We start from the raw sequence: 23,768 nt of genomic DNA on the forward strand, positions 1-23,768 counted from the left end.
CCGACAATATTGTCACTGCCCAACGCAATAGTAACATTAGTAATAATAATATTCATAATGATAGGCCTAAATCCACTGTGTAATCACTAGACCACTATGGATGTAGACGACATAGGAAAAGGCATTTGATATCTCATCACACTCTTTTTGCTTGGGTACCAGAGACAAATGTGAGAGGAGAAATCAGAAATCCTTTCTGAAAGATATAAACACAAACGAGCATGACGTTAAAAAAACAGCAGAGATGGTAGTATATATTCTCATTAAACAAAGACGAGCCAAACAAAACAACTTATGTAATAAGTCTTATAATTATAATTTCATTTAATGCTCAATTAGCTGCATTTTGAATGAAATCCAAAACGTTCATCTTCAAGACAATAAAGTCCATGTCACATATATTGACCGCTGTATCTGCATTGGGCCATGCCCAACATGTGTAGACTGTCCTAGTTGGTCTTTTTCTGTGCTGTTAAATGGTGTGTGTCAACTCAACATTTCAGGGACTTATTGCCATCTACTGTTAAGAGCTCAAAAGACCCTCAGTTATGTTAATCTTTTCTAAGCATAATTTTCAAATCAAATTTATTTGTAAAGGCCCAAGACTCATGAAAAACAGGTCTTCGACCCTCTTTGGGTCTGGACCCACTATTTGAAACACTTGTCTAACTGATGAAAATGTCATGTCCACATGTTGTCACACCTCCATAAAACGAGAGTTTTCTTGCAGCTCCTCGCACTCCACTTAATTGGACTAGGAAAAGAAGCAAGGTCCTTGGCAACCTGTCCGCCTTCCAATCGCTGTTGGTTCAGTGTTTGGATGTTTATCCGTCAGGGGAGGATGTTCCTTCAGAAACCACCGGCACGGCGTTGTTCTCAGTCTTGTCCACCCTCTTCAACAACCTTACGCTTGCCAACGCAGTTAAAGAGGCTCTGACCACACTCATTCCGTCTCTCGTTGGTCTCTACAAGCAATCATCCTGCGAGCCACCTAGATTTACTACATTGATTCTTTCCAAAGTAGGTCTGCTTTTATGCTTACCATGAAGTTGGAATAAGTCAAAGTATTGTACTTTGTGCACTACAAGGCGCACCGGATTATAGCATTAGAGCATATCCCCCAAAAAGTCGTTTGTCATATTTTTCAGACATTGCGGCTATAAGGCCCATGAAAACGTAATTGCAATTTCAATGCGAATGCTCATTACAAAATAAAAGTGCTTTATCTATTAGCTTTTATTTATTTATTTATTTATTTTGAGTACTTATTCATATTGACATGCTTCAACTTTAAGAAAACAGCACCCTCTACTGAGGAGCTTTAAGGTTCTGGTCTGCTCAAACGAGGGCGGAATTTATTTTGCGACTTCTGCGCAGAGAAAAAACGACAATGAGAGGTGGATAATTAAAAAAAATAAAAGAGCGAGAAGCTCGGAAAGAACCTGAACGTATTGACAGTTTTGGCCTGATGTGACCCAAGTTTCGGGCCGAGCTTACGTCTAAGATCTTGCCTGTAGTTCGTATAGCATTTTCCTGTAAAGCGTCATTGCCCCCTATGGGTTCTGCCCAAGAGGACAGGTGCATGCTACACATAAACAAGGCACGATGAAAGGTGTATTAGTGCAAGAATTTCATATCATTGATGGGCATTTATTAGGTGCCATGCAAAATATTAGGTAGCGTCGCCCAGTGGTAAATTGTAATAGCAAGAACTTCCTGCAACTGAAAATGTAAGCAACATATTTTTTACCCATCCATATAAAAGAGATTTGTATAAAAAAGCTACATATGTGTTCAGATCCACAAATGTATTCGCAATTTACTCAAGATCTAAAAAAAAATGTCTTGATCTATGCACACACAAGATTAAAAATTGCATATGTATATCCGGATAAATTTGTGGCTCTTCAAAATACAGTATAGATTCGCGCCATATGTTTTCTTTTACTGGAACTGGAGAAATTGAAAAATTGACCCTACTTCCATTAAAAAGTGCCTGAATTTGGCTGTGAGAAAGGTGTATGAAACACACACCTACAAATACTGCATGCGTTTCCAATTGTATCCACCGTATTCTGCGGTATATAGGGTACACTGTCAAATCCCTGGCCAGTTAGGTGCACCTTATAATCCAGAAATATGGTAATGTTTTCCCCTGTAGATGGAGAAGCTTCTTGGTGAGATCCTGGTCTGCATTCAGAGCCGCTCCATGTTGGCCAGTGACGATGACCTCCTAGCTCTGCTTTCCCCATTGCTCTGTGTACTATTCTTACACAAAAAGAAGCAACACCGCACAACTGCCATCCACTTCTGGAATTCTACATTCGCCAATGCAGTCAGTCTGACCTACCCGGATGAGCTCAGGTGAATACTGCCACACTTCTTTTATCATTCGGTAATAACTGTTAGGCCATAAATTACTGTAAACAATATTACATTTCCCTGAGGCTCGACTTACATATTTGTTTGTTTGTGTGGTCTTTACAGACCAGTTCTGAGCCAAATCAAGCAAAAGTCTCCAATAATTCTTCCTGGCTTTGAGGTAGTCAAGGTTGCAGATGAGCTCAGTGGACCTTACTCTGTGAGTTTTTGTTAACCTGTGACCTTTACTTGCGCCTCCTGAATTACTCGTGTTGTGTGTCTTCAGAGTGAAAATTCCCAGTTAGAAACAAAGCTCTGTGGTTTGCCGGTCACCTCTAGTGGGATGAGGGATTCTCCGCTTGTTGAAAAGACTGAGCTGAGTGTCCTTGGCTCCTCAAGGCCACCTAAACCTGTTCCTGTTAGTCTTTAATCAAGTCGTACGTGGCTTTTAAGAATTTTCCTGTTTATCTGAGCATTATCAAATCCCTTTATGTTAGACCAAGCTGGAATTTGGATCTCCCAAGATTCTTCGCAGGCAAGTGCTGGATGAGGAGGCCTCTGTTGACTTCGTCTTCATTCCACCTGAAACAAAAGAGAGAGTTCTGACAGAACACCAGAAGGAGGTTAAAAGGGCTAAAAGGTACATATTCTTTGTGCCGTTAATTAAATTGTATCATTCATTAGTTAAACATTGATTCTACTGTTTGTCTGTACAGGGTTGACATCCCTGCAATGTACAACAACTTGGATGCCTCTTTAGATTCAACAGTTTTCACGCAGTACACTCAAAGTCAAGAAGACTCTTTGTAAGTGCTGAATTTAATGGTTAACATGAAGCGAACTCTCACCTAACACACATTAGGGCTGCACGATTAACCGAAATCTTAGCGATTGTGCGATGTGATATACTGCGATTTTGTGCGATGTGATATACTGCAATTTTGTCATTGCAAGACACTGCGTTCTTTAAGGGATTATAGAGCGCAACCCTAACGACGCTCCCCAGAAGAGTGTACTGCTTACTTTTTAACTCCTTAACAAACCAGTAAAATTCACCTAAAATCCCAATCCAAGAATCCAAAAGTGAATTGAATGCTGCTGTTAAACCAATTGGAGAAATGATCACAGCACGTGCTACCAAGTAGTGCAAGTTGGAACACACAGAAATCGAAGGTTTTATTCTCACCTGAATATTTATTTTGCACCCACATGCTTGCGGATGAGTGTAGCTTTGGCATCTTAGCTGGAAAATAGCATGAAGCCTTAACTGACCCCAGGTCAAAGTTGATCACAATATGTATAACTAAACACAAGTATTTTTCCGCCAAAAGTCTAAGTGTTTCCAAAAATGGCCATTTGTAGACTCCTAAGGGACTGGTGACATCATAAAGACATGTTTTTGCTTCTTAACAGGCTGAAGGCCTGTTTAACGGTTTAAGGATGTCACTAGTATTGATCCTAGGATTCATAAGTGGGATAAAAAAAAAATGACCATTTATTTTTCTTCAAAATCTTAACAAATAACTTTTTTTATAATATAGCAATATTCCAGGTCATCCTCATTAAACATTATAAATAAATGCTTTTTTTCTTCTCGAAATTGTGCAGCCCTAGCGCAAGTTTCTTCTGACACGGATGAGGGACGTTATAACAAAATAGAAAGTCTTGTTGCGTGTAGATACACACTGCTTCTGGAATGGATTTGGTCTGTTACAGATCTGTCACAACAGTTTGAAAATGACGTTTGACATACGGTAATTATTATACATAGAATAATTAGCTATTTGTCATATTTGTTAAAATCCCCCCGATCTAGTTTTTTTTGTTTTACCAACACTCCTTGTTCTGCTTTGATTCTTATTTGTGAAAACTTTAATACGTTTAATTGCTGTTTACAGAAATAAAGTCTTAGAGTCATGTTAGTGCATTGGCTCTTATGACATGCGTTTCGGATGCACTGTGCATTAGGTGTATGCGTTGCAGAAAGATTGCCAAAAGCTGTGCTTTTCCCTCTAGTAATGCCCATAGGAGCAAATTGCTGACAGAAGAAGCTGAAAAAGTTGCCACATTGGAGGCTTCATCTAAGGTAAAAACAATTTCAGCCAGTGATGACTTGCACTCTCTTGCTCATTTTTCTTTTATGCAATTTCTTTTGTAAAATAAGGGCCCTAAATAAAAAATGTCAGGATAGGAAAATCTGTTTGTACGGATGCTTGAATTTTAACGTTGTGTTTTCAAGGATTGCAAAGTGCCTAAATTTTAAGTGAGGTGCTTGTAAATGCTTAAAATTTTTGCCATGTTTCTCAACAAGATTGACATCTCACGGCTCTTATGAGGCTTCGCTTTGCCATTGCATTTCTCCCCTTATGATTAACGGTAGCTTGTATTAGTTTGTACGGCATTGTCCCATGAACCGTAATCGCCCCTAGAGTACAGCGCATGCTAAACAGGGCACTATAAAATGTGTATTAGTGCAAAGTTTATGTATCAATTATCGACATATTATGGGCCATGAAAAAAGTTAAGGTAGTGTTTCCCAGTGTTAAACTGTAATGGGAAGATTTTCCTGCAACTGAAAATGCAAGCTACCTATAATATTTTTACCAAATACCGATTTAAGGAAATATCTCTCTATCAATATTTAAACATGTATTGTTAAGTTCCACAATTAAATTTGTGATTTATTGAAGATCACCCGCAAGATTAAAAATCACATGTAAATGGACGATATATTTGTGGTTCTGCAAAATACATGAATTTGGCCATGAAAAAAAGTGTACAAACCCTGTAAAATGATGGGGCTAAGGACTTAAAGTGTCTAGCCAGAGAAACGAGATAAAATTATAGTAAAATAATAGATTCCATAGTGAGTCAATTTAGCTGCTCAGGAGGTAATGGTGTTAACAAAATGCATTTGTTGGCTGACAATCTTCCCACTGACAGTTTTACTTATTAAGATATATTTTCTGATTCTAGAGGAAAAAGAATGTCATTAAGAACGATTATGTCATGATTAGTTTTCCATTATGTATTTAACAAAAATAAAAGCATTAGAAATATTGTTAATACATTTTGTGAGCGTGCACTAAAAAAATTGAATTACATAATCAAATTAAATCTCAGTATTATAGCTGTGGGCCTCATCTCAAAAAAGGTAAATACTAGATTTAAATCATTCTTATCAATTGAATGTTTTCTAGATTCCACAAGAGACTGATGAAGTTGCTGATACCAATCCAAAAGAAATTCAAGACCTTTCAAACCCGAAAGCCTTGAGCAATGAGTCTGTGAAGCAGTCAGAAAATATTCGAGATTCAATGGAAGAGGCCAAAGGCAACCCAAAAGACATTCAAGACCTTTCAAACGCCGAATCCTTAAAAGAATTAGTAAATGGGGAGTCTGAAATTATACCAGTGTCCATTTCCACAAAGGATGGGGCCAAAGGCAACATCAACAAAGACGATATGGACACTCAAGCTGAAGTTACCATCAGTCCTAGCATATCAAGCTCTTCTGATTTAGTCTCGGGCACACCCCAGAAGTCAAATGGTGGCAGCCGCCGACAATCTTTTATAACGTTGGAGAAATATGTTGAAGGAAAGCCGACAGGCTCGAACACTCCCTCCCAAGAGCCATCAAAAAATTCTGACTTGGTGTCACAGGCATTGTTTACCAGTCCAGCAAGTCACCAACAGATGCCACAAATATCCAAATCAAACAGTGATGGGTTCGTTGATCCCGTTAGGACGACTGATGGGCTTAAGAATAAAGAAACTGACGATAATGACGTCATCCCAGACACTCAGACTGAAAATGGTAAGGAGAATCCCACAATGACCTGCAAGACAGAGAAAATGAGTTCAAATCAAGAGCTTGGGTCTCAAGATACTGGGAATGAATCACAATTATCCGATATTTCTATTTCTCCGGGTGAGCGAAGACATCGTAAGCAAGCTAGGCTCTTTCTCCCTGAAGGAAGTCCTATTAATGCAAGCACACCACAGAACAGACCCAATACAAGAAGCAAAGTGGCCAGTGACGAGCAAAGTAGTAAAATTCAGCTGAGATCTCAGCGTGGCAGCACTAACTCGGGTCAAAGTAAGTCTCCAGTTCGGTCACACAGGAAGGTGAAGTTGTACAGCAGTTCAGGACATTTTCTCACTGAAGGGGAAAATAAAAAAAGACCCAGATCTCAAGACTTGAGTCAAACAGACCTACAGTCTGAATCTGAAGGCAATTTGCAGCCTAAGTCCGGTCGATCTCGAAAATCGGAGACCAATGAAGATCATGTGAAGACAAAGCCCAGTCAAATTCACCAAAAGCCAAACAACCAGTCCAATCGTGAAAGACGGTCATATCGGAAGCGCCAGAGCAAATCCTTACACGAGGCCAAGGAAGATGCTATTAAAAAATTCAAACCTTTATCTGAGACAAAGCCCAGTCAATATGTTTCACAATCTATCATTCCTTCTTATTTAGAAAGCAAGTCCAGGCAAAAACAAGATCCAAGTCCCAAATCTTTAATGGAGTTGAATCAAGAATTCTTAAGTGATCTGGGTCAATCTGAAGAATTGTCTCAACTAGAGAACACATTCCCAGATACTCGGGATAATTGTAAAAATGGCAACCAGATGAAAGATTCCAATGAAAACATTAAGCCTGACACTGTGTCTGACAACAGGTTAGTTCAGTCAGATAGCCTGGCTAAATCTGAAAATCTCTCTCAGCAAAATTGTGACCGACATTCCAGTTCTCCCTTGGAATTTAAAGATACTTATTCAAAGATGTCTGAGACTGAACAAAGCAACTTGGAGTCTCATCCTCAGGCTAGTCAGAATTCCGAGGGACAATATAGAATTTGTCCAAAGTTGATTTTAGACTCTAAGGAAGAGGATGTTAGAAATCCAGACATTGTATTTGAGGAGGTATCTGGTCAAATTGACTTGCAACCAGACACTCAATATGATAGTGAAAGTCAGAATGAACAAACGAGTAGCAGTATATCCGAATCACCGTTAAAACTTGAGGAAGGTTTTAAACCACAGACATTATCCGATCAAACAGACTCACAATTGGTCCCTGGAAGCCAGAAACGGCGAAAACGGGTTTCGCAAATGAATAAGAATTCCAAAATTTCTCCCAAACCTACAGAATCTAGCCAAAACACTTTGCATAATCTTTATGGACAGATCTCACAAAATGAAAACAAATCAGGTTCTCAAATGGCCTCTGTCTCACCTGAGACTGATGGGACTGCCATGATCCAAGGAAAAAACATGCTAGGCTGCATTCTCAGCGATTGCGAGGAAGTGTCCATAGATGAGTCACAAACAGAACCTAGTCAAGAGTCACAAGAAATTACGCCAACGTCCACTGATAGTCCGCTGGAAAAGCGGCGCACACGGAGCAAAGTGGCTTCAGAGGCAAAAGATGTAAAGAGTGATCCAAAGGCCTTGTCTATGGTGCATAGATCTCATTCTCAACAAAATAGTTCAGTAGAGGTCGTCAAAGGTCAGGCAAGCAGAAGCAAGGCGCATAAAATTCAGTCAAAGTCCACGCACGCTTCCACTCCGGAAAGCTTCCAGTCTTTAGATGCAGGAGCTGCAGAGTTTTCTCAAGGCGGAAAACCACACCAAGGCTCTTCCGAGGCACTTGAGTTTGATGCAGCAGAAGCCAAAGAAAGTTTTACCATGTCCCCAAAGAAACTGAAATCACATAGGATGTCACAAAATAGCCCATCCGATGAATCTGTCAAAATGGACCTGGTTGTCACAAACGAGGAAACACTTGAATCTAATCAAGTACAATATGATTCCCAGGAAGACAAAGACTCAGATTTTGAACTGAAGGGGCCTGAATACTGCAAAGACAGACAGGGGGACGCCACTGTTCCTGAAGCATTGGGAAACCTTGAGTCTACGACCAGGACAAATCATATCATTTTGTGCTCTTCCCTGAACACAAGGAAGGGCCGACAACGCATCTCAGGGACATTGGCGAAATCTGAATTAACACAAAAGACAGACATATCTGAAATGTCATTTTCAAAAGAGCCTGTGACTAGGCAAAGTCAGGCAGACTTGTCTTCAGAGGCTTCTGCTGCCGAAACACATTCTCCCCTTGAGGATGTGAAAGAAATACTGAATGCTTCGGAGTGTTTCGGAGACCACACAGTTATTTCGGTGAACCGAAATGAGGATGGCACCTTGGGACAAAAGCGAGGAGAGTCTTCAGAGAAGGTAGACGTCGTGTCAAGTTCTACGGAACATTCAGCCCCCAAGGAGACTTCTCTTAAACCTAAACCTAATTCTCTGGATGAGAGAGAGGAAATGGAAGAAATACCTTTAGAGGAACCCCTAGATGATAAGAGAACTGAGACACCAAAAATAAATGTCGATGTAGAAGGTTCTACTTCTAGATCAGCAATAGGTGCCATATCGCTGAATTCTCCAGCAAAGCTGAAGGACCTGGAAGATGAATTGATACCAGACCTGGTCCAGAGTCCATGCAGTAACAAGTCCAAAGGGCTTTGGTCACCTTTAGCCTCCCCCTCCACCAGCATTCTCAAAAAGGGCCTGAAAAGACATCCAGAGGAGGAAACACCCTCACCTCTGCTTAAGGTGTGCAAACTTTTCATTGATTGTATTGTTATTATAAAACTTTAACAGGCTCTTGCTTTGCAGTCCAGACGCGTGTCTTTTGCCAACCCTATTCAACACCAAGAGGTGGCTGATGACATTGATCGCCGGAGTCCTGCTTTCAGAACAAGCTCCCCCAGAAGAGCCAAAGCCGGCAAGATGCCCGAGCCTAAAGTATGAATGTTAAGGGACTAAAAGTGTTTTTAGATTTACTTATAAGGTTTAATTTTACAATTTCCTGTTTTAGTTTGACACAACACCAACTAAAGGTGTGCTGACCATGACTCCCCGGAATCTTCACAGTCCAAACTTCAAGAGGTCCAAGAAATGCCTTGTAGGTTAAACAATTTATGAACGCGTTGCGAACATCTTTGTTTTTGACAGTTTCTCAATGAAATGTTTGCTACTCAACTCTTTAGATTTCCGAGATGAACCAAGAGCTTTGTCCCGTTTCCAAAAACTCCATCTATCCTTCTCTGGTAGGATGCACTGCGCCTATCGAAGCGGTGCTGCCTCAGATATCGTCCAGTATTTGGTGAGTACTATGGACAACAAAATGGTGTTTGCTGATGAACCAATTAAAATTGGCGCCTATCAAAGTTAAAAAACATTTTTACTCCAAACATGACTTCTCCTTTTATCTACTTTGTCTACAATTTTTTTCTTCCCTAGTAGTACCTTTTATTGTGAAAGTTTCCTCGAGGCATTGGCAATTTACTTTTTGCTTTCCATGTTATCACTTTGAGGGGCGCTTGTAATATTTATTTTCTCTCAACTCAAAACGGTAACTTTGGATCCTACACAAACACTAGTGTTTTACTTGCAAACCAATAAGTATGCTAACAGTCAGGTAGTGTGCTTCACTATTGTTTTTTCGTTACTCGTTTTCCCCCTGGGCAAATCGCAACTGATGTTGGGCTTTTCCTTGTCTGTCTGTATTGACTTACATAATACAACATACACAAATAGTGTAAATTCTTGACTACAAGCCACTGCTACTTTTCTACAATTTTAAACACTGTGCATTTAAATACAGTGCGGATTCTTTTCTTTGTGCCGGCACCAAGAAAAACTGCGGGCCACTTTCCCACAACACATGCGCTCTAAAAAAAAAAAAAACAACACAGTGGTGTCATCTGGAAACATCTCTTACAGCCTTCTAGAGAAATTAGTCCATGTTTTTGCCAACATTATTCATATGGTAATAACAAAAAGCAAACTGAGAGCTATGTCACATAATTAAAAATGCACGTATTCAAGATATGTCAACTTTTTCACAGACGATTAAAGTCCTTAATTTATCTGAATGGGACAGCAGTAAAAGTAATCCTTAAACGCAACTCTTTCCATAGCATTGGGGTGTCAGTTACTGAAGTTTCCTTTAATCCTTGAGTAACGATAACAAGCTAGCACAATTTAGCTGCAACCGCTAATGTCAGCAAAACAAAGACACTGTATTGCCACTGTGCACCCTTTTCCCTGGTGTTGTTGTCTAGAAATATAGGGCTCACATTTTAAGCCACGCAGCCCTCATTTGTGTTTTATTTTGGCGCAGTAGTAAATATGTGCTCGCCTTTGTAATCGCCATCTTGAACAATCACATGATTTAAAAACATGAACAACTTAGCAGGGGTGTCGAACTCAATTGCACAGTGGGCTAAAACTCTAACCACACCTTTAGTCACGGGTCGAACAGGATATAAATTTATTGAATGAAGTAAAACTTTGTTTTGTTTTGTTTTTTTTAACATAAATTAGAATTTTAAAAAGACAGGAATATTATTCCAAAATAAGCAAACTTAAACATTAAATAACTTAAAATACTTTGCTTTCAATAAACATGTCTCCTGTCAGAATTAAACCAATTCAAAATATTATATATAAGAAATGTATAAGAAAATGGAAATAAAAATCAAATTTGTACTTTTCACTTTGGTATTTTGTTTGGTGAAAACATCTGCTGGATCTTCATATTGTTTAACTCTTCAATTTGGTGTATCTTCTGCTTTGGTTTAAGGTTTTTCATGTTATCCTGATGTTTTGTCTCGTAGTACCGTTTTACATTATATTCCTAAATTACGGCCACATTAGAGCATAGGTTTACCAGCAATAAAGTAATAATAATATTAGTATTATTAGTAATAATAATATCAGTAAACCTATATTCAGCCTTCCATTGGTTTCGAAAGGCTGTTTTCAGTATCAACATTGTGAGGGTTTACCGTTCGCATAATCCACAACAACAGAAATGTCACCCTGCTTTTTTCTATTATACCGTGATGCATAAAAGCTCATCTCCGCTTCTTGACAAAAAAGACTCACTGTTAATGCACCTCCCGGTCTTGTTTTTCAACGGGCCAACGTGTTGTTTGTCAGGACATAGTTTTAAAAGTGGCTACGCTTGTCAGGCTACAGCTAACTTATTTGATGCAGGAACATTTTCGAGAAGTCTTGCAGCGGCAAGGCAGGTATAGCGTTGCATTGTGTGAACTGTAGTTTGAGTTATCTGGCAGGCCATTATATAAGATGTATATAAAATGATTTCACGGGCTGGGTCAGATTATGAGCCTGGCCAGGTGAGGCCAGCGGGCCATGAGTTTCACACCTATGACCTAAGGTCCTAACAACTTGAAAAAGTCTTAAATTTGATAACTGCGAAATAAGGCTTGCTAGAGCTAATAATTGTACAATAAGTAAACTAACAAATGTATGGAAAGTTGTGTTGTAAAAATTGTTTTAATCTACTCAGTCTTTATGGATATCTGACCGATAAATGCAATGTGTCGGACAGACAATCCAGATTTGTGTTTTTGAAAATGCAGCTTTACGCTGAAGGTTTATGTACAGTCAGTCTCTAACCTGCTGTCGTTGTCATAATAACTTTGGGATGGGAAAATGTCTAACTCATTTTAGTTGTGATATAAACAGGTATCAGAATTTCCGCTGTTTTTGAACCCCAAAGGCATTCCGACTTTTTCACTTTTTCTCTTGCGTAGCAAACTAATTCAAAATCCGACTGTCTCACTCTTTTCTTTATTGCTCTGGCGCACCCTGGCGGCCGATAGAAAAATTGGCCGCATTGTTGCTCAAGCTGCAGGGACTGAACTGCATTTGAACTTATCTTGCAGTATTTACAAAAAAATCAGTTATGTGGGCAAATTATTTTAATCTTCTAAAAATGTTACTTAAATGATAAATATAAGCATGGTTTTGGACAAGTAAATTGCCTAAAATTTGGGGGGGGGGTTGTCTCCGCCCTGCTTTATTCCTGGACCCTGGCTATTTCAGCTGAAAATGAAAATCTCCATTCTGATCCCTGTATAAAGTCCAACTGGGTTCAGGCTGTACCAGGAAATACGTGGGAGGGGACGTCGCGACCGCGTGCTTCACCGCTAACCTAGACGGTTGGCCTCCGCACTAGGAGCCGAAGAGGACCAAGAGCGTGCGGGGCTATAAGGTCTGGGCGAGTGGTCGCCGGTGCAGGTTTTAGTTCCACCACACAGTCACAGCATGGCCGGGTCACTGTACTCTGTCCCGTTCTCTCGATGGTGGCAGCTTGTGAGTGACTTGGGCACCTCTGTCGGTCTGTACCCATCCCTGACCTCTGTGTTGTCTTGCTCACAGCCACCTAAGTCCCACCCTTAGTCTAGATATGGTTGTGGACGGGTCCAACTAGCCCCTGCAAATCAGACCCTAGCTGCCAGGTACACAATTCCTTCCCTGCTCCTGTTGGGCGGGGCTTTAAAATTCCTGCTGTCAGGCGCCGGTGTCTGTCATGATTAAGCGCCCACATACTTCATCTGTATGCCAGAACAGGTGTGAGATCAAATCTTAAAATTCATTGGATGTGGTCTTGAAATTTTAAAAAGTCTTAATTTGAATGGAAAAATCCAGGTTGTGGTTGGGCCCTGAAAAGATTGATCTGAATTAGTTCATCTTTATGGCTGTTTAAACCTGCGGCCTGTACAAAGATGAAATTGTGAAGCTTTTAATTAGGTGAGCGCTGTAGTCCAGAATTTACAGTAATTGCTGGAATTCTTCCAAAGTTGCTTACTGCTGGTCATTAATACCGAGGGGGCGTGACTACTGAGAAGCCTCGGTTCCACAGACTTTTTTTCTTGAAAGGAAACTTGTGTCCCTTAGTCTTCCTCCTCCCATAAGTTTTGTGAAGGAATGGGACGGTCTTTGTCTGCTCATGGAAACTAAATCGCTAGAGTGAGGATGAAAATGATGGGGAAGAAGGAGTATTGCGCTTTAGTTTTCCTCTTTGTTTGTTTTGACTTTATTGACAGTGGAAAATGATCACTCATTGGTTTAATTTTGTTTTTTTCACACTTTAGTTATGCCTTGGTGTCTTCATTGCAGGTCCCGCGGTTTCGGGCAGCTTGTCCGTGCCCGCAACATCAAAACTGTTGGCGACCTCAGCGCCCTGACCCCCAACGAAATTAAGACTCTACCCATTCACACACCCAAGATCTCCAATGTTAAGAAAGCCCTCAAGTCCTACGAGCAGCAGGTATCTGTAGCCTTCTTTACGCGCTGGAGTTAGTTGTGGGTGTGTGGTTGAGAGAGATTATGTTGGACTTAATTTCTGTACAGCGGAAAAGCAGAGGCGGAGATGAGCTCAAGACCTTCGTGGAGACAGAAATAATGACTTCTGAGCCGGAGGTGACCAATCTGGATGAAAAGAAGCCCTCCAGCATACTTGGTAAGTGCACATACCATGGAACAAATTCAAATTTTAGTTTTTGTTTGGCATTTTACTTAACATTAAAGGTAATCCCTAAATATCTAAAATGTGACGAAATAGTACTTTTTTTGGCATAAAATCTCTAATCGGTATAGTCCAACTATTTTCCGAGATGATGTATTTTAAAAAGCATTGCTGGTCTTGGTCACCCTGAGCTGTGGCGTAATTGGAAGAACACCAGCATTCTAGCAAGCCAGTTGCCATATTATTTACTTGTTGTTATATTGTTTTATGTATAATTAGTTTTAGAGGCGGCGCAGTGGTGCAGCACGGCGGCGCAGTGGTTAGCGCTTGTGCGGCACAGTTCATGTCATGGGAACCTGTCGTGGGTTCAAATCCAGCTCCAGACTTCCTGTGCGGAGTTTGTATGTTCTCCCCGTGCTTGCGTGGGTTTCCTCCGGGCACTCCGGTTTCCTCCCACATTCCAAAAAACATGCATTTCAGGTGAATTGGCCGGTCCAAATTGTCCCTAGGTGTGAATGAGCGAATGAGTTGTCTGTCCCTGTGTGCCCTGCGATTGGCTGGCAACCAGTTCAGGGTGTCCCCTGCCCACTGCCTGGAGATGGCTGGGATGGGCTCCAGCCCCCCCCGCGACCCTAATGAGGATAAGCGGTACGGCTGATGAGATGATGATGATGATGAGTTTTAGAGGTCATGAGTAATTTAAGCGAAATTTTGTTAGTCAAGAAAATGCCTAGGCGTTGTCGCATTTGTCTTCAGTAATGGTCTAATAAAGGGCACGCAAAGAAAAACACTGAGAGCTTCCAAGGCTGACCGATCATGTAAAGGTGGCCGTAGACTCTGCGAAAAAACGCCCGGCTGACGGACCAAAAAACACTCAGTGAGCAGCCAGCCTTTCTGGGAACCAACAACAAAAGGCAGCAATGACTATGGCAGGGGTTGGCAACCCAAAATGTTGAAAGAGCCATATTGTACCCAAAATATTGGTCTGTAGATGAAAAAAAAATTACAAGCTTTATTTTATATAAGCTTTGTAAAATGTAACACGTGCTGTGTGTTTTTATATTAGCTATATTAACCTACTATCAAAATGAATAATTGCAGCTTATCCTTTGGAGAGTGAGGCTTCACGTAACTACTATATTGGAGGATACCTCAAGTTTAACTTCATTCTAATAATAATAATAATGAATTCCAGTATGTTTCATCTGGGGATGGGCCAATATCATTATTTGTATGAAGAGGATGCTGATAACCAATATTCAGAGCCAATATTAATTTGCGCTAAAAGCTTAAAAGTTGGTGTAAGAAACTTTTAAAAATGCAAAAAGACAGAAAAATGTTATGATTCAAATAAAACTTAAATAGCGCTCTGAAACTTTTTACAGTAAATAAATTAGAATTTCAACACAACTAACTAATCGTTCACTTTAAGCTTAAACCTAACAGTCCAGGAAATAAAATTAGGCTTAGCAGAAAGCATAAAAACTCAAATAGCTCCCTGATTTTGTTATTTTATAAATACTAATCTCAATACAACCAACATGACTTAAGTTAACTTCAAACAAAAAGTGCTACAATCAATGTAAAATTCAACAGAGCTGGCAAATTGAAAAGTGTGGGCAAAACCACTGTTTTCTTTTTTCAAATAACTTCTGTACTGTCACTATAATCTAAAAAGGATAATGCCTTTTTATTGCACAGCTGTATTAATAAATGATCCATTTACATTGTCGCCATCATGTGGACATTCTGAAAAACTGCATTTACCTTTTGGTCGGCAACCAAAAAAAACATACTGGACCAAATATTTATATAATGAAATGTCTGGAGTCATAGAAATATGACTTATAGGCCTTATAAGGAAGTAAACCCATATTGGAAAACGTCAAGAAGGCATCCATGTAATTTTCCATTATTAAACGTTTTCGAAAAAGCACCAGAAAGCCACTAGGGAGCGCCAAAGACCTTCGTGTGGCTCCAGTGCAAGTGAAGCATGTTGAGAAGTCAATTTTCTGTGAGCATTTTGTTGACCCGATGGCCTTTAGAGAAACTTACATTATATATGCGCAATTCAATTAAAGTTTGTCAAGCTTTCTTCCGTATGTGTACAATGTGTTTGTGTTTACCCAATCAGAATATACGATAAAAAGCTGCAAAGTAACGAATCTGGTTCTTATACCGTGATACAGCAAGTCATTACTGTACCATTTAAATGCTACTATGTAAATGTTTCCGTCATCTAAAAACTTTATGCAATCTGTTTTTCAATGTTTGACTGCTCTGCCTCAAATTAAAACAAAGTAAATACACTCCTAAGATTTAGTACTTAAACAGGTTTAATTGTTTTCCTCATGTGGGGTAACGTCACAGATTTAAGGGAAAAGCATCATGTCCTCAAATTGATCGTATGTATATTGATCTGCCCCAACCCCCCTACAGCAACAGAGTTGACCAAAGAGCCTGCTGCTGCTAAAGTAGAGGAAGAACATTTGGAAGTGGCCCCCAGAGCACCTGCAGATGCGTCAGAAGGGCCCCAGGGTCTCCTCGCTCGACTGGATGCCCTCGACAGTGCCATGTCGCCGGACCACTTGAGCGAGTGCTCTCCTAAGCAGCTGTCAGACATCCATGAAAATCTGACTCTTCTCACGAGGCGTGTGGTTTCTGAGATGCAGAGCCGCCTCACCCCTGACTAGCGCCCCTGGGCACCATGAACTATGAAACCCCCCCTTGCTTTTGTAAAATACTCCCAAAGGTCTGAATGTTTTTATATTTTTATTTTAACCATAATCCAAGTCATCAAATGTATTGAACCTAGTTAAACTGTCAAACTAATAACAAACATGGGAGAGTTGTACATATTTTATTCCTCCCACTTTTTTATTTTTTTATTTGTAATGTGTACATTATGTAGAAAACCTGTTTAGTTTTTTTTGCCACATGCATAGCCTGTATGTTTTATTTTGTACTATAAAGTGCTTACAATAAAGCATTTTTGCAAAAAGTAGCCCGTTCACATCAATGGAATGTAGATCACCCGAGACCTACTCAAAAAGGGTTGCAGCCCAAAAATTCTAGTAAGAACCAGCCAACCATTTATAACTAGCTAAATGTAACCAGTAAGCTTTATCAGTTGGCATATTTTAGGGGGTATAAATAGTTATACAGTAAGACCTCGGTTATCGCCGTTAATGGGGACCAAAACCACCCGCGATAAGTGAAAATCCGTGAAGTAGCGGCGCACCTTCCAAAAAAAATAAAAGTTTATTTATTTTTTATTTTTATTTATTTAAATGGGGAACAAAACCACCAGCAAAAAGTAAAAAATCTGCGAAGTAGCGACGACCCTTCAAAAAGAAAAAATTTTTTTTTTTGTGCTAAAATTAGTATTTTTTTAGACCCGGTTAATGGCGCCAAAACCACCCGCTAATAGTGAAAATCTGCCAAGTTGCCCCTTCCAAAAAAAAAAAAAAAAAAATTTTATGGTTTTTTTTTTTTTTTTTAATTTTTTCAGACCTGGTTAATGGGGAACAAAACCAACCGCAAAAAGTGAAAATCTGCGAAGTAGCGACGCCCCCTCAAAAAAAAAAAAAAAAAAAAAAAGATCTCATCTCATTATCTGCACCGCTCATCCTTATTAGGGTGACGCCGCGTCCGCCGAACTCGCTCAGTTGCACAGCCTGGGAGTGACCTCCGCCATCTCTATTCCCCTGGATGATGGAAGTAGCCCTTAGGCCACCTTGCCCTTTACTGTATGAGAAAATATTAGCACACCCCATTTCTGACATGGCGACTGCAAATAAAAGTTTGACTGTGAGGGCCCCCTGCTTCCAGGACAAGTGAAAATTGGCATTTTTTTCCTCAACAAAATCCCAAACAATGCATCTGCCTAATTTGCTAAGAGACTGGCTGTTTTCAAAGAATATAATATCAAGAGGCACTTTCAAATGAAACATTCTGACTGCGACTAGCTAACTGGAAATGAACTCTGTGAAAAGGTGAAGCAACTGCAAGACGTTTTAACGGCACAGCAACGCTTTCTTTTAACCAGATCCTTCAAATCTAAAGAGCTACAATGTCGCAACGCTGATCGCCAAGCACTGCAAACCTTTTACGGAGGCTGAATTTATTGAAGACTGTTCAAAGAATGCCAGGTTTAATAGTCAGCCAGCACACATTTTCATCTGAACAAATCTGGCCCGCTTTTAAAAAGTTTGGACACCCCTGCATTAAACTTTCATATTAAGACGGGGGTCTCTAACTATCAACCCTGCAATTGGTTCCCACGCCTTGAGTTTGGTACCCGCTGCTCTAAATGCTTGCTGTAGCTTCCAATGAGGGTCTCCAGTTCAGTCAGATTTGATGGTGACTGTGGATGGATAGCAGACATGGGGACTTGAGACTTAGTGACTTGGACTCGAGTCGACTCGAGTCGCTGTTTTTATGACTTGTGACTTGACTTGGACTTGGCAATCTAAGACTCGGGACTTGACTTGTGACTTGACTTGCCCAAGAAAAAAATACTTGGGACTTACTTGGGACTTGAAGGTGAAGACTTGAGACTTACTTGAGACTTGCACATGTGTGACTTGGTCCCATGTCTGATGGATAGCCTACTATTAAATCATGCTGCATATTTTCATTAACATTCAGGTTTGGTGACTGAGATGGCCATTCCAAGCGTTGTTTGATTCTTTACACCAAAGGTGGGGAATTGTTTGAAGTCAAAGGCCGTGGGTTTAAAAGAAATTCGTCAAAGGGCCAATACTTGATATATATTCAATATTTTTCGTTACGGAATAATGGTAAAAGTGGACAGCCATTCATACATCCGTCCATCACGGCAGTGCTGGAGCCTATCCCAGCTATTTTCAGGCAGTGGGCAGGAGATACCCTGAACTGGTTGCCAGCCATATACATTAAAGCAGGTGTCACCAACACGGTGCCCGCGGGCACCCGGTCGCCCGCAAGGACCACATGAGTCGCCCGCGGGCCTGTTCCAAAAATAGCACATCTCATAGAGAGCTGCGTCTAAAAATTAATTTTGTTCTGTTGCTATTATTTTTTTAATCACACTTGTATGTATATAGATTTAAAAAATACTATCTTAAAAATACTTTAAGGTTAACGCGCACAATATTTACCTATGGGCAGTAAAGTAGAGCTTGTGGGATGTGGAGAGTAAGCTAGCGGGCGCTGTATGCACTTTCGTACCCCAAAAACATGGCAGAAAAAAGAAAGAAAACGTATCTCTTTCACAGTGAATGGGAAGAGGAGTTCTTTTTTACGACTGTAAAAGAAACCTGCGTGTGTCTGATTTGCGGGACGACCGTGGCGACAGCAAAACGGCACAATGTGGAGAGACATTTCAATACGTGTCACAAAAGCTACCATGATAAATATCCACCTGCAAGCGCCCTACGGGCAGAAAAAGCCCGTGAGCTAAAGACCGCTCTGGGTAAGCAACAGTCTTTTTTTACGAGGCCGGCCAAAAACTCACAAAAAGCAACCGAAGCCTCGTTTAGAGCTACACATTTTCTGATCAAGAAAAAAAAGGCATTTACAGATGGAGAAGTTGTCAAAGAAGCGATGTTATTAATTGCTAACACTGTATTTAAAGACGAGAAAAATGGAAGCGACCTAATCTCCACTCTTTCCGACGTCCAACTGGGGGCATCTACGATGGCAAGACGAGTATCAGCTATGTCCAGTAACTTGGTCGATCAGTTGGAGCAGGATCTGGCGAAGTGCAAGTGGTTTAGCCTCCAGTGCGATGAGTCCGTGGACAGCAGCAGTACAGCGCAGTTATTGGTTTTTATCCGGATGGTGTTTAATGATTTCTCCACAAAAGAAGAACTCCTGACACTACTGCCCTTAAAGACAACTACGAGAGGAGTTGACATTTATAACACGGTGAAGGAGTTTTTCGTGCAGAAAAAGGTGCCATTGGAAAAGCTGGTAGCGGTGACAACAGACGGGGCTCCTGCTATGGTCGGCCGACAGACAGGTTTCATCGCTCACTGTAAACGTGACCCAGACTTCCCCAAATTTCTGCATTACCATTGCATCATTCACCAGCAGGCGTTGTGTGCGAAAGTGATCGGCTTTGGGCACGTGATGACTCCCGTTGTGAAAATCATAAACAACATCCGCTCCAAAGCAAAGCAGCACAGGATTTTCAAGGTACTATTAGAGGAGATGTCAGCAGAATATGGGGACCTACTGCTACACACAGAAATCAGATGGCTCAGCAGAGGACGAGTTTTGCATCGTTTTTTGTCTCTTTTGCGTGAAATCAAAGAGTTCATGCAGTCCAAAGGCGAAGATGTCTCACTGCTAGAGGACACAGAGTGGACACTTGACCTTGCATTTTTGGTGGACATTACTGGGAAATTAAACCTCCTGAACTGCCAGCTGCAAGGCAAAGGTAAGACTGTTGTCGATATGATAAGTGCTTTAAATGCATTTAAAGCCAAAATGAATGCATTCTCTGCAGATTTACAGAGAAAAAAAGTTCTGCACTTTCCCTCTGTGCAGTCAGTGCTGAAAGACAATGCTTCTGCATCTGAGACATTTGAAAAAGTGGCAGAAAAGTACATTGAAGTAATAAACAGACTTGGGCAAGAGTTTGAGAATAGGTTTTGTGACCTTCATCAGCTTGAACCATGTGTGTTCTTCATTTCCAACCCTTTCATGAATGGGGACACAACATGCTTTGCTGAGCAGTTAAGTGCAACGTTCAACTTGGATGCTGGACAGGTGGAGATTGAAATTATAACATTGCAAAATGATCTCCATCTCAAAGCCTACCAGGCTGCACCAAACTTTTGGCGCCTTGTTGACACAGAGAAGTACAGTGGAGTATGCACAGCAGCCATGAAGGTTGCCAGCCTGTTTGGCTCAACCTATCTCTGTGAATCAGCATTTTCTGACATGAACTTCATCAAAAACAAACACAGAACACGCCTCACTGATGCACATCTGAGAGACTCACTCACAGTTGCAGTGTCAAGTTACACACCAGATTACAACACACTGGTGAACAGCATGCAATGCCAGTCTTCCCACTAACCAAGGACGGATACCAGATGTAGTCAGTGACAACATGGTAGTGCCATGGCAAAGTTGAATTAAAATATTGAAGAATTGTGTTCAATTTAAAAGTGTGTTCATGACATTTAAAAGTTATAATTTTGTTAAACATAACACAGACTTGGCCATTAGTTCAAAATGTGAAATAAAAAATGTATTACATATTTAAAAATATGTAAGTTGATTTTGTTTAACATTACATAATTGTTAACTTTTTGAAACATGTTGCAACATAGTTCATGATTTGTTAACAGGGCATGTCAGTGGCTTGTGCAAATGGGATATTTTTTGCTAAAATGTAGTGATGTAAGTGATCATCTGAAAATGTAACAAATACTGTGATTAATAGAGATAAAGTGTTGAATATTGATATCTGTTTCCCACCTTGTTGTCATTTTTGATAATCATTGTTAGAAATCATTAACATGATCAGTGTCTTTACATAGGTGAGTATTACTAATCATTATAAATAATGTATAACTAAAGGCAAACTGAGCAAATTTGTTATTTCAGAAGAGCGTATCAAACTGGTAGCCCTTCGTATGATTCAGTAACCGTGAAGTAGCTCTCAGTTTCAAAAAGGTTGGTGACCCCTGCATTAAAGTAATACATTGCGTCTTTTTGGAAAAACTTAATTTGATATTTAATCTCATAGTATTACTGTAGGTTATTTTTGTAGAATTTGCTTAGTATTTCTGCTGTAGCATTTTTTTGGTAGTATTTCCATACATACATTTCTGTAGTATTTTATAGTACAGTACTGCATAACCATTGTTTTGTAGTATATCTGTTGTTTTATTGTAGATCTATTTTTGTAGTACTAGGCTAAGGGAGTTACATCGTTGGGACTGCAAAAATGATTTTGGAAACTAGAGAAGGACGCGATGTTGATGGAATTGTGGCTAAATCTACATACTGTATAAATATTTCTTCATCGACTTCGCCTGTCAATTAACGCCTAAGACACAACATGGCCGAACGGTGACATGTGGCGATTTCTACGAAGATTTTAGCTAAGTTAAAAGATTCAGCACAGCTGGAATTTGGTTTTGTAAATATTAAAATGCTTGCTCCTATTTGTGATCACAAACTTAACCTGATTGGCCTATGTGAAACCTGTTCGAGACCGGATGAATTTTTACCGCTAAATGAGGCTTCCCCACCTGATTATGTGAGCTCTCATGTAGCACGCTCTATGAAGAAGGGTGGCGGTGTTGCGCTTATTTCTGAAAATATACTCTAATTTACTCCCCGTGCCTCTAATAATTATAAGGCGTTTGAGGCTTTTGTCATGCCGTCCTCTTTCTTGACGATTTTTGTAGTATCAGGGTTGGGTAGGGTTGCTTTAACTTGATTACTTTCAATCACTTTGTGATTACTCCAATACCAAATATGCTAATAAAAGACAAAAGAACCCAAATATGAATAAAATTACTAAATTTTGTGCAGGCTTGGGGAGTAAAGGAAAACATGGAACGGCAAAAATGATGTTGGCAAGCTGTTTGGATTTATTATAGTTTTGTTTCTGTCGCATTTTATGTTAGTTTTGCCGGGGATCAAAGCCAGGAGAGAAGCTTACCACGTGGTGTGAGTCATAATTTTATTCCTATTTAGTTTATTTTGTCTTTTATTAACATATTTGGTATTGGAGTAATCCAAAAGTAATCAAGTTAAAGTAACCCTACCCAACCCTGGTAGTAACTTTCGCGCCGCAGGACCTTACTCGGTTTTCTTAGATGAAATCTTGGAACTGTTGTCTGACCTAGAAACCTATGCAGACAAAATAATCGTGGGGTGCTTTAAAATTCACATGAATTCCCAATAGGCTGAACCACAATATCCTGCTTATCTTCTTACGCATGAGGAAACTGCCCACTCTGTCATATCCTTAACAGGTTATGGGCCCAGGCAGTCGAAATGGCACTCACAACAACGTGGACGTGAATTATTACACGGAATTTCGACGTGAGTGAACCAGCTTGGAGTTAGGTGGACATTGTAAACTTGGCAGAAATTTAACGCGAAGTATTACGCCAATTTAAACGAATTTAAAGCAGCAAGACTCGGAATAAGTTTTACGCGAAAATAAACGAAGTTAAAGCGGCAAGACAAAAGCCATTTTGAAATTTTGGCGCCACTGGGAAAATGGCGAACGGAGCAGCATGTACGATGACAAGGCAACTTTTCTTCGACGGGACTGAAGATAAGTTTGACCTATGGGAGACCAGGTTCCTAGGTCACTTGCACATTCTGAAGTTAAGACACAGTCCTGAACGAGCCAAGTGGCGGTAGTGAAGAAGAACAGAATGAAGTAAGAAGGCAAAATGCTGACTGCTGTGCTGAGCTAATAAGACTAATAGATGACCAAAGCCTGTCACTCGTAAGGCATGAAGCACCTGATGATGGCAGAAAGGCCCTGATATTTTTGAAAGAACATTATTTCGGAAAAAGTAAGCCAAAAATTATAAATTTGTGTACATCACTAACAAATCTGAAGATGACAAAAGAAGAAAAAGTGACTATTTCATAAGAGCAGAAAACATAATTATGACTCTTAGAGATGCAGGAGAAGTCATGAGTGATGGACTAACTGTTGCAATGATACTAGGTGAACTTCCAGAAACATTTAAGCCCTTAGCTGTCCATGTTACACAAAATGAAGATAATTTCACGCTGGCAGATTTCAAAATAAGACTGCGAGTCTTTGAGGAGGCAGAGAAAATGAATACGTCTGACAGATAATGTGATCAAAAACATATGTGACATCAGGTCACATAAAAAACACATGCTGAAGGCAGAAATGATGAAGAACAGATAAAATGCTACAAGTGTGGACTAAAAGGTCACCTAGCAAGAAAATGCCACAGGAAGGTAATGGTGTAATTACTGTAAAAATAATACACACCATAATTCCTTATGCAAAAAGAAGAACGGACAAGATGGTGCCAAAAAGGTCTTGGAGGAAA

General features: G+C 40.1%; 2 protein-coding genes across 3 annotated transcripts in view; both read left to right on the forward strand.

Annotated features, from left to right (window-relative positions):
- rif1 (replication timing regulatory factor 1) overlaps positions 1 to 16,717 on the forward strand; it is a 41,254-nt gene extending 24,537 nt beyond the window's left edge. Inside the window, exons 23-36 of the mRNA XM_088352291.1 lie at positions 731 to 1,020; positions 2,162 to 2,364; positions 2,488 to 2,581; positions 2,648 to 2,779; positions 2,859 to 3,001; positions 3,078 to 3,167; positions 4,378 to 4,447; positions 5,562 to 8,981; positions 9,045 to 9,173; positions 9,247 to 9,333; positions 9,419 to 9,534; positions 13,365 to 13,515; positions 13,599 to 13,707; positions 16,153 to 16,717. Coding sequence (XP_088208417.1) covers positions 731 to 1,020; positions 2,162 to 2,364; positions 2,488 to 2,581; positions 2,648 to 2,779; positions 2,859 to 3,001; positions 3,078 to 3,167; positions 4,378 to 4,447; positions 5,562 to 8,981; positions 9,045 to 9,173; positions 9,247 to 9,333; positions 9,419 to 9,534; positions 13,365 to 13,515; positions 13,599 to 13,707; positions 16,153 to 16,406 — 5,288 coding nt within the window. The 3' untranslated portion in view covers positions 16,407 to 16,717. The remainder of the gene's footprint in view (positions 1 to 730; positions 1,021 to 2,161; positions 2,365 to 2,487; positions 2,582 to 2,647; positions 2,780 to 2,858; positions 3,002 to 3,077; positions 3,168 to 4,377; positions 4,448 to 5,561; positions 8,982 to 9,044; positions 9,174 to 9,246; positions 9,334 to 9,418; positions 9,535 to 13,364; positions 13,516 to 13,598; positions 13,708 to 16,152) is intronic.
- A 1,926-nt stretch (positions 16,718 to 18,643) lies between these two features.
- Positions 18,644 to 21,390, forward strand: LOC148353321 (general transcription factor II-I repeat domain-containing protein 2A-like). Of its 2 annotated transcripts, none has more exons than XM_088353378.1 (2): positions 18,644 to 20,137; positions 20,207 to 21,390. In XM_088353378.1, the coding sequence occupies exons 1-2, from the start codon at positions 18,934 to 18,936 to the stop codon at positions 20,779 to 20,781; spliced, it is 1,779 nt and encodes a 592-aa protein (XP_088209504.1). In that variant the 5' UTR covers positions 18,644 to 18,933; the 3' UTR covers positions 20,782 to 21,390. The 2 variants fall into 2 exon arrangements, with proteins under 2 accessions (XP_088209504.1, XP_088209506.1); XM_088353380.1 differs by having other exon boundaries at positions 18,644 to 19,168; positions 19,331 to 21,390.
- Positions 21,391 to 23,768: the final 2,378 nt, after the last annotated feature.

This window comes from Urocampus carinirostris, chromosome 14 (genome assembly GCF_059441175.1).
Source record: "Urocampus carinirostris isolate Australia breed hairy pipefish chromosome 14, RoL_Ucar_1.0, whole genome shotgun sequence".
NCBI classification, from domain to species: domain Eukaryota; kingdom Metazoa; phylum Chordata; class Actinopteri; order Syngnathiformes; family Syngnathidae; genus Urocampus; species Urocampus carinirostris.

Excerpts from the sequence above, each read along its gene's own strand:
- LOC148353321 (XM_088353378.1), top strand. The coding sequence starts at position 18,934 with ATGGCAGAAAAAAGAAAGAAAACGTATCTCTTTCACAGTGAATGGGAA. Across the intron at positions 20,138-20,206 it reads CTGCCAGCTGCAAGGCAAAG|ATTTACAGAGAAAAAAAGTT; the intron begins GTAAGACTGTTG and ends CATTCTCTGCAG.